Source organism: Onychomys torridus, chromosome 3 (assembly GCF_903995425.1).
Source record: "Onychomys torridus chromosome 3, mOncTor1.1, whole genome shotgun sequence".
Taxonomy (NCBI): Eukaryota; Metazoa; Chordata; class Mammalia; order Rodentia; family Cricetidae; genus Onychomys; species Onychomys torridus.
Genome location: NC_050445.1, coordinates 90963333 through 90974546, shown reverse-complemented (window position 1 = coordinate 90974546; position 11214 = coordinate 90963333). Strand labels below are relative to the sequence as shown.

Below are 11214 nucleotides of genomic sequence, written 5' to 3'. Positions count from 1 at the left end.
GACTTAAAGTTCCATTGTACAGTTGAACAATAAAATCTGAAACCACATGAAACCCTATAATTCACATGTTAACATGTTCAAACTATGACTGAAATATGGAAACCACTAGAGACAAGACAAAAAAATCTTCCTTGTGTATGTATAAACCAAATGTGATCATCTTTAAAAAGCTCAAAATTATAATTATCTTCCAGTTTAAAAACTTTAATTCTAAATAAAAAAAAAAATCTATACACAAACCACTGATTTGAGTACACCAAAAACAAAAAACCCAAAACAAAACAAACAAACAAAAAAAAAAAAAGCAAAAAACCAAACAAAACAAGAAAATCAGCAATAAGCGGGACCTAGATGAGCCGGTATTCACAGCTCTTCCACACACAACTCCTTCAGGGTTTATTCTTAAGATTCTTTATTTTACAGCCTGTTTCTCTTGTAAAACTAAAGGTCCACTTTATTACTTAAAAGTTTTATACAGTGTAAAACCAGAACTGTATGTAAAATACTGCCTCTAAGTGGTTCTAAGTCGATAAGTCTTGTTCCATTGGTTCGTCTGAGACGTCTGTGGTTCCGTCGTCGTTCTCCATGGGTGACACCGAGACACCTTCTCCAGCTTTCCTGGGCCCTCCCGGCTCTTGTGTCTCCAGGCAGTCAGAACCACTCCTCACAGCCCCTGCACTGTCCCTCCTTTCTGGGGGAAGATCTCTCTGAGCTGCAGACCGGTCCGAGTCCTCCATGTGAGTACCCTCCTCTGAAGGCTCTTCATTCACAGCTAAGGTGTCTTCAGATTCTTTTTCTTGATTTTTTCTTTCTGGGACGATTTCTCTTGTTGTCATAAAAGATTCTAGAAATAAGCAAATGTTGTAGTTAGATTTTATTTACAAAATACACCCAGCTATGTTCCATGAACTCTGTTATCTACGGTTCATTAGCAACCACACGCAGGGGACTCTCCCCTCACCTTCTTCCTCCTCTTCCTCCTCCTCTTCCTCCTCCTCGTCCTCTTCTGTACAGTGCTGCCTGCTGTGACTTTCCCTGTCCTGCTCCTCCGGAGGGGAGGACGCTGCTTCGGCTTCCTCTGCTCTGACCGAGCCTTCACTGGACATGGTCTGGCTGGCTGTCTCTCGGACTTCACCTTCCTTGTCAAACCGCAGTCTTTTCACCTCATGCTCCTCAGCCTCCACAGCATCTTCATCTGGATGTTTATTTTTAACAGGGCTCAGTGAGGAAACCTCAGATTCGGATCCTGGAGAATCACTGCTGATGGTTTTTAAAGTGTTATTAACACAATTATTTTCCTCATGATCTACATTCTCATCTATAAACTGAATCCTTAACAAACTGCACTGTCAAATTAACTGCAAGTACCCGTGCTGAGAAAACACAGAACAACCCCAAAGCAATTTAAACTGGCTGTTCATGGATGTTCCCACTGGCACCTACTTGGCAAGTTCAACCTTTCTGGGAAATTCTAGAAAATCTTGTCTACATTCACCTTCAGCTGTACTAACACAGAAACCATAGCTCCTACAGCTACATTAAGGCCTGTTCTGACCCTCAGAACAGTAAATGGGTCACATCCCACAGGACCCATGGAAATTCCAGGATCCCAGGGCACCAAAATCTGAAGAGCTCCAAGTCTATATATAAAAGGCTCAGTATTTGCACAGAGCCTCCCTTCTATTTTAAATCACTGCTAAGTGGCATAATACCTACCTAACGCAAGTAAACACTATGGGCACAGGGGACAAATTCTACACATAACCAGTACAAAAGCAATTTTCTTCCTTAATTAGTTTTGATCTTTTACTGGCTGAATCTACCAAACCCAGAGATGGAACCCATAAATACAAGTTCATGTATCCTGTGAATAGTAAACAGTGCTAAAAGCCATTAACAGATGTCAAATTTCTATGCACTTCTGTCTCTCTTTAAATATAAAACACACAAACCTGTGGACTTTCTCTTCACTTGGCTGTAGGTCTGAGTCTTTGCTATCTGTGCTCTCAGGCAAACCATTTGTTGTCAAGGAGGCTGACAAAGAAAGCTTTGGTCGATTAAGTGGCCTGGGTGTTCCAGGCCCATTTATATTAGACCTAGAATGAGATAAACCAATATCATTTTCTACTTTTAGAAAAATAAATAAATAGATAAGTAATTTTGTGTGTGTGTGTGTGGGGGGGGGGGTAGCCCGGTATAACCTACAACATAGATCTCATATCTTCCCCATAAAATGTCCAATTTAAAAAAAAGTTTAGCCCAACACCCTAGATGGTTTAAAAAACCAAACAAACAAACAAAAAAACCAAACAAACTCACATACACACAATATTCTCACCTGTCAGTATAGTTTGGTGAGTTTCCAGGAAACATAACACCATTCATTCGGTTTAAACTATTAGAACTGTTCTTCCTGTAATAAAAGAAAACATGGTAGCACATGACTTTAATCCCAACACTGGGAGGCAGAGGTAAGTAAAGCTCTGAGCTCAAGGTCAGCATGGACTGCATAGCAAATTCCAGGTCAGCTAGGGCCAGAGTAAGATCCTGTCTCAAAATAAAAACAAATAATTCGGGCTGGAGAGATGGCTCAGAGGTTAAGAGCACTGACTGCTCTTCCAGAGGTCCTGAGTTCAATTCCCAGCAACCACATGGTGGCTCACAACCACCTGTAATGAGATCAGGTGCCCTCTTTGTGCATGCAGGAGTATATGCAGCCAAATTATACACTGCACCATAAATAAATAAATAAATATACATGAATCTTAAAAAACGCAATAAAGGAAGACAGAGGAGGGTGGGTTACAAATGGCTCACTTCTTTAATTTTGATAACAACTGGGTGTAGGACTGCAGAAATAGTTCAACAGGTAAGAGAGCACAAGCTGCTTGCTACTCCAGAGGACTTGTGTTCTGTTCCCAGAATCCTCAGTGTCTCACAATCATCTATAACTCCAATTCCAGAAGAGCTGAGGCCTGCTTCTCAACTCCATGGCATGCACAAGGTATACATACATTCAGGCAAAAACACTCACACATAGGAAGCAAAATAAACACATTAAAAAGAAGATGGGTCTTTAAAAACCAAAACAACAAAAAGCTCGAGCTGTCAAATTCAAACACACATAATGGGAAATTAGCGCGCGCATACACGTATAGCGGAAAACAACTATCAGTCAATGACACTTGCTTTGAACCTCCTGGAATGTTCTTCAGGTAACTTCATATTCATCAGAAAAGCAAAACATTTAATTCGAAAGGAAATCAATTTTGCGTCACTTTTTTTTTCTATCAAGAAGCATCAAGGGATTATCTCAGTATCTAACTTAGCAAGACAGACAAAGTCAAGAACTCTTAAAACAAAATTGTCTAAGAAATAAATGGCACTTAAGATTAAGCCAATGGATCTTAGGCCTCTTGTCCCCACCTTCACACACCCCAGAGCACTCAAATCTGTGAGTGTGTGTGCAATTTCCAGGACACCCGCCCACAACAAAGAATTATGCAGGTGGCCCAATTGCTGAGGGTGTCATGGCTGAACACATGCCTGGAACCAAGTCCTTAATTTGGCATAGAAATCCTGACAACTACCAATACCTGTCCATCATGGAGAATACCATGAAGTATCTTATTCCAAAACTAACAGCCACCTGTAGAAAATCATCTAGGTGGCTGTAGTTCAAATCTCTCTACTGGAAACACTTCAGCAGTATTTTGGCAGCATTTTCCTCAGGGACCAGGTGGTAGATTTCACATGTACTGAAGTATATTTAGTTACGTATAGAATGAATGCACACTACTTTAACAACATTTTAAAATAATTAGAATATAGTAATACCAAAAGCAGAGAAACTCTATACTTACTCCGAAGAAGGACACACACAGCTAACAACCATCACGTTCTGAAATAACAAAAGTAGTGGCTCAGTGAGTGAAAGCAAAGCACAGTAACCTACAGTGGAACAACTTGTTTGAAACTCTCAGATTACGCCTCCATCCGAAAGCAACTGGTTACAAATAACAACAACTAAACCAGAAAACTCTGAGCAGCAAGAACTTCAAGAGGGTCTCAGTGCACACTCACTGGCTTGCTTTATCATTTATCTTGTATGCCTTTGTGTCTCTGAGTTCAAGGCGGCAGACCCCTCCACCACACAAGTCTCAGGACCGGGCCTGGGAGACAGGTGCTTTGCTGTGCTGAGCGGCCTCACAGGGCCTGACCCCTACCTCCCACCACCACTCCTTTTAGCTGGCCTGGAATTCACTATGTAGACCAGGCTGGCCAAGAACTCAAGAGATGGACTTGCCTCTGACTCCTAGATGCTGGGATTAAAGACTTGTACTACCACACAAGGCTGAAATATTTTCTTTTCTTATATTTTCAATAATTTAAATCAGATAAGCGGTATTATGACTCCTGGAAACTCACCAAGCTATACTGTGACAATGTTGGTTCATTTTTAATTTCTTTTACTAGTTTTTTTTAAGCCTACTTTGGAACTCAGACAATGTGTAGTATATGTAAAAGTACAGTCCATTTTATTTTCCATTTTCCTGTGCACGCATAAGTACATGCATACACTTATACATGGAGAGCCCCAACAGTCTTCTACCTCATTCAACAAGACAGGATCTCTCAATTAAACCCAAAGCTCTATAGTCAGCTTGCTCTGTGGATCCCTGTCTCTAACCCCCCCAAAGCTGGAATTCATTACAAGCAGGCCAGCACATCCACCAGCACTTATATTGGATCCAGGGACTCAAACTCTGGTCTTCACACTGGTGTGGCATCTCCCCACAAATGTGATGCCCAAATCCCCAGTCTCTCTTCTAAAACTATTTTGAGATTTAAATATTTAGTACAAGAGTGATGAATTTCCTTATCTATAAAGCAATACTCAACCCAAGGACAGACCAAACCCCTCCTTTGGAAATTATCCCAGAAGAGTATTTTAAGGTCCCCTCACAGCCCTATCACCCAGATTATGTTTAAATCCCTGCCTCACACTGTAAAACACAGCAACACTGAGGTGGTAAATGCACCAGTGATATCCTATCTGCTCATCAAAAACTTTCCAAACACAATTACTAAGGGTCCCCAAGTTGAAGTGCCCTGCAGAATCTAATTCAATAGGCAACAGAAAGGATTAACAAAATGTATGAGAACTACCAGAAAGTTAATGGGCTGAGATTCCTGTTCCCAGAGTAAAAGAAGTGATTTTTTTTAAACAAAAAATTCTAATGTCAACTATGTTTTAGGATCAACTACCATATAAGAATTAGTCATCTGTCCAAATTCAGTTGATCCAATTACTCCTTCCAGTGATTTAATGTTTTGATCAAACACATCTTTGTTATTTCCATCATCATCACCCATCATCATCATCATCATCATCCATCATCATCATCATCATAATCGTAGCAGTACCCTGCCATCCATAAACGTGAACTAGAGCTTTCTACTCAATATATCACTAAAATGCTCTTACACATCAGTTTCTAAGGTTGAGTGCCTCTGAATTCCAGAATTCAGAATTCCACAACAATATTTATAATGTCCTGCTAACACTTACGTCTTTTTGCTGGACTTTTTTTTTTTTAATGCTTAACAAAAAAAAAAAAAAAAAAAAAAAAAGTTTGTAAAATAAACAAAAGAAGCCAGGCAGTGGTGGGACACACCTTAAATTACAACACTTGGGAGGTAGGGGCAGATCTCTAGGTTTGAAGCCAGCCTGGTCTACAGAGTGAGTTCCAGGCCAGCCAGGGCTATATATAGAGAAACCCAGTCTCAGAAAAGAAAACCAAAAAATAAATAATAAATTAAATAAAACTGAATAAGCAGCTTTCCTCAAACTTAAAATAATGTTTGCCTAGGGCCTTTCTTCTGCCTCTGCTTATAAATTTCTCTCTGAACCATAGAATGCAATTTAGAAAGCAAAATAACTCGGTCTATGAAACAACCCATGCCATTGTATTTTCTGTAACCTATTAGGTTTCACTTCAATTCGTGTGACAGAATACATACCTTTTCTACTCCTCTGAGAAATTTGTCTGTTCCTGTATAATTTCTTCTTGGATCTGTTAGCAGTTCACATAGTCGTTGAATAGTAAAAGGGATACTGCAAAGGAAAAATTGTATAGTTTGAGTGCTAAGTGTAAGAAACTAGGAGCAGAGATCCACAGTGAGCTTTATGGAGTCTCTGTGCTGTGTTAAGCCATAAACAGGAATGTAGGAATCACTGAAGCAATATAAAAGAACACTGAGAACTGCATCAAAACCCATGCTGGAAAAATTGTGGTGCAGTGTTTTAAATTTCAACTTTACCAGAGTGGAACACAAATAATAATTGTCAGTTTATTTTCATACAGAATGTTTTCTCAAGCATTCTTTTGCACCCAAACATTTTACGGAACATCATAAATGACTTCATTACTGGATAGAGTATAATCACAACAAATAAAAAAGACAATAATCATTATAAAAAGTTTTGAGAAAACCAGAAAGATGGCTCAGTAGTTTAAAGCACTGGTTCCTCTCCAGAGGACTCAGGTTTGATTCCCAGCAGCCACATAACATAGCAGCTCACAGTTTCTGTTAACTCTAATCACAGGGGAATCTGACATCATCCCCGGAACCAGGCACACAGGGGGCACATAAAGACATAAATGTAAGCAAAACAACAATTCTTATAAAACAGATAAATTTTTAAAAAGGTTCTGACTCAAAAAATTATTAGCAACCATCAGAATTACTGCTAAGTGTCATGTTGTAAGTACTAGATGTGAACAAACTCTGAGAAAATGTACAAAATACATCTTTGGATTTCAGTGTTTTCCATTAACATCTACTTGTGTGGTTTATGAAGAGCACTGCAAAGCCTCAGATTCACATTCAATATTCACAAGGTCTTCAGTTTCATACAATAGTCTACCCTACAGCAATGCAACTAGTGTGTGAGTGATAGTGACATTTCTGCTGTACCACACACATTTGACAGAAATCATAGTAGTTTCTCACTGGATAAACTGTACTTATATATCACTTTTTTCCCCTCCCTCCCCCTTTTTTTTAAAGAGGCAAGGTACTTTTGTAGACCAGGCTGACCTGAACTCAATGGCTAGAAATGGGGACAGAAATTATCTGTGGTGAGAGCCACATCAGAAGCATGCAGAGAGAAGCTGTATTTTCTTGTTCCCAGTTTCTGTCCATTTTAGAGCCAGGTGACTCAAGTATGAGGGGTTGATACACAGAGGGCCCAGTGAAGGAAGAAACTGAGCAATGTGGTCCAAATGTGCTTTGCCAGAATACCATCTATTAAAAAGACCTACAGACCAGAAATTATCATATATCTCCCACAGCTCTCAACAACAGCTCCTGAAATGGAAAATCCATGAAGAGTCCTGAAGCACCTGAATAAACACAGCTATGGGTTGCTAACATTTTGTTGTAAACGCTGCAGTGATTTCACACAGCATGGAGAACTAGAGCTTGTACACCATATATGAAGTCAGAAAGAAAACAGAGAACAGGCTCTGGAGAATATCTTCCTGCTCACTGAATTTCCAACAAGCACGAGAGTGTCTAGATCTAAAGGAAACAGCTATGGCAATCAGACTTGACTCTTGGCATGAAGGGTGCCTCTACAATGCAAGTCAGAGCTCTTGAGTGATCGCCTCTGTGGTGCAAGAACGCACTTAAGTATTATGCATGCAATACCCCATTCATTCTCACTGGAGTTGAGAGTAAGTGAGCTCCAGCCAAGGAGTAGAGAGGCTGGTATCTGCCCAGCTTCTGCCTGTCTAGTTCTAGGATTAAAGGCATGTGATACCACACTCAGTAAATCTCACACTCTTAGCACAAACACCATTTTTGCATTCTTATGACAGTGTAAGATTTAGGAAATGTTCATAATAAAACAAATGTTTTCTGATTTAAATGAATGTAAAATAAAAGGTGCATTTACCTGACATATCCAGAAACAAAACCCACAAAACTAACAATCAAAGTACAGCAAAGACACAACCTAAATAAAAAGCTAAGCAGACATCTTATTAGAAAACACCAAAATAATACTAATAGACATGTAAATCAATGGGACAAAAGACCCAAATGTGCTCATACAATTACAGTCATTCCATAAAGAGAAAGACAGCATCTTCAATCAATGATACTGGGGAACTGGATGCCCACATCTGGAAGAATGAAATTAGACCCATTATCCATACCCTGCTCATAATCAGTTCCAAATGAACAATGACCTCAATGTGAAGCCTGAAATGCCGAAACCACCAGAAGAAAACATAAGCAGTGTCTACAAGATATAGGTGTAGCTAAGGACTTTCACTCAAGAATTCAGGCCAATAAGTGATAAATGGGACCAAACTGAAAAGCCTCTATAAAGCAAAAGAAACTATACAGTGAAGAGGAAGCCCAGATAGTAGGAGAGAATTTGTCTGTCAGCTATACATCTGATAGAGAATTAATATCCAGAATATATGGAAAGAAAACCCAACACAATAAAAACTCAAAGAATCAAGAAAACAACCCAATTTAAAACTGGGCCACTATCTGAACAGAGTTCACAAAAGAAGAAATAAAAATATTTGTTAAGCCAGGAGGCGCATGCCTGCAATCCCAGCTCTCGGGAGGCAGAGGCACGTGGATCTCCAAAGCTACAGAGAAACCGTCTTGAAAAGCAAACAAAAAATTTGTTAAATGTGTTCAATATCCTTAGCAACTAGGGAAATGCAAATTAAAACAACTTTGAGTTTTCACCTCACCCTAGTCAGAATGGCTATGGTCAAGAAAACAACTAAATGCTGGCATGGGTGTGGGGAAAGGGGAACCCTTAATGTTGGTGGGACTGCTAACTGGCGCAGCCTCTATGGAAATCAATGTGAAGAAATCTCAAAAAGCTAAAAGTAGATCTTCGTATGATTCAGCTACACCACTCTTCTTGGCTACGTCCAGGACTCAACATCAACATCCTACTCCACCGATCCATGTTTAGAGGCTCTGCTAACAACAGTGAGGAAAAGGAAACCGACTGATGTCCCTCCACTGATGAATGGATTAACAAAGATGTGCTGGGCTGGAGAAATGGCTCAGAGGTTAAGAGCACTGGCTGCTCTTCCAGAGGTCCTGAGTTCAATTCCCAGCAACCACATGGCAGCTCACAACCATCTGTAATGGGATCTGGCGCCTTCTTCTGACCTGCAAGCATGTATGTAGGCAGAACACTGTATACTTAACAAATAAATCTTTAAAAAATTAAAAAACAAAAACAAAGATGTGCTAATGTGTGTGTTAAGTATACACAATGGCTGGGCATGGTGGCGCATACCTTTAATCCCAGCACTTGGGAGGCAGAGGCAGGCTGATCTCTATGAGTTCAAGGCCAACATGGTCTACAAATTGAGTTCCGGAACAGCCAGGGCTGTTACACAGGGAAACCCTGTCTCGAAAAACCTTAAAAACAAAACAAAACAAACAAACCACAACACACAATGGAATTCTCGTGGGCTGTAAAGAAAAAAGTGAGATCATGACCTTTGCAGATAAATGGAACTAGAAAATACAACAATACTGCATGAGTTAATGTAATACAGACCAAGAAAGGCAAAGGGGACCATGGAGTGTAGTGAAAAGGAGCTCTAGAGGGGCACAGGAGGACACACACAGGTACGATGAAGAAGGAAATGGGAAGAGTGGACGTGGGTGTGACAACATGACTAACAGGGGAGAGAAGAAGAAAGGCTAGCTATACAGAAGAATAGTAACACTAAGAATGCTCGAAAGAGAAAATCATTGTTTACTTACAATTACATGTAATCATATAAATGTATGTGTATATATACACACAGTTTAAATGCAGTTAACAGAGTGATAATGTTCTCCATGGGTTCTCCAAGCACAGAAAACCCTCATTTGAGTTGTTCAGGCTGTCTCTCCAATCAATATAAGCTATTGCCCTTGGTAGACTAGCAGAATGTGAAGGTAAGCCACTAGTGCTAAAGCTATCACATACACTCCAGACACAGGACTTGAAGACTAGGATAGAACTGACCTGGAAGCCACCTTCCTGAGAACTAGTAGTACCCAAAAGTGCAATGCAAACTGCCAAGGGAGGGCAGCAGTCAGTAGTCCTACCTAGCTGTAAATCCTGCAAACCACAATGACTGGCCCAGCAAGTTATCTCCAATGGCTGAATAGTGGCACTTTTTACCTTGGGACTAACCAACAACTGTGTAACTGGACTGAAGGCTGGCTAAATAGGAGGGAATTCATGCTTGTTACTATAAACCTAGTCAATTACAAAGTTATGGACCCTTGACGAGAACCTATTGCCATGTTCCTCAACCAGCATAATTTCTAAATGCACTAAGTATTTATCTTTATATTCACAAGTAAATGTAGCTCATCCCTCATCAAAGAAGTTTGTTTTTTTACAGCAGATGGAAACCATTACAGAAACCCACAAATGTTGGATTTCATGAGCCAGAGAATCAAGATGTCTGTTGCTGAACAGTGTTTTCTAGACTTGACAGGGAAGCTGCACCATTAAGTCCTAACAATACTGCTGTTCAAACAAGACCTGCATAATGACAACTTCAGTTATGTGCCTACATGGGTGGGGAAATCACACAAGATCCTTCTCCCAGATGAAGAGCTATGGGTGAACAGGACATAGAGAGAAAGCCCCAGGGTTAAGAGCACTTATTGCTCTTGCAGAGGACCTGGGTTCTGGCCTTAAGGTACTACTGTATGCATATGGTAAGCACACATACATACACTATTTTATGTCACAGCAACAAATGGATGCAGAAAGAGAAAATCAGTCTCCTCGAGGGATGAGCCCCCTGATAAATTATCCAATCTCAAGTAGCCCTAAACACATATAATATACATAGAGCAACACTCAACTCAGTATGCTGTATATACTTACAAACATACATAATTTAAAAGGTCATAAATTTGAGAGTGGGGCCAGAATGAGGGGTGGAAATTAAGTACTTGCAGTACTTATATATGAAATATTCTTAGAAAAAAAAAAAATCCAAAGAGTCATTCACTTGTATGTGCAGCATGCAGTTTTAGTGTGTCTTTTTCACTCAGTCTGACAAACTACTTAATAGAACTTAACTAATAACAAAAAACTGAAGAAAAGCTGGATGTGGTGGGTCACGACTTTAAAATCAGCTCTTGGAAGAATGG

The 11214-nt window shown here is 39.9% G+C and overlaps 1 protein-coding gene across 2 annotated transcripts in view; it reads right to left on the bottom strand.

Annotated features, from left to right (window-relative positions):
* Positions 1-289: 289 nt before the first annotated feature.
* The window catches only part of Ppp4r2 (protein phosphatase 4 regulatory subunit 2), a 42973-nt gene continuing 32048 nt past the window's right edge, over positions 290-11214 (bottom strand). The window contains exons 4-9 of one of the 2 annotated variants that reach the window (XM_036180210.1): positions 6025-6118; positions 3864-3901; positions 2339-2413; positions 1953-2096; positions 962-1260; positions 290-844 (exon numbers count right to left, since the gene is read on the bottom strand). In XM_036180210.1, the coding sequence (XP_036036103.1) occupies positions 522-844; positions 962-1260; positions 1953-2096; positions 2339-2413; positions 3864-3901; positions 6025-6118 (973 nt within the window). In that variant the 3' untranslated portion in view covers positions 290-521. The remainder of the gene's footprint in view (positions 845-961; positions 1261-1952; positions 2097-2338; positions 2414-3863; positions 3902-6024; positions 6119-11214) is intronic. The other variant, XM_036180211.1, reaches the window with a different exon arrangement.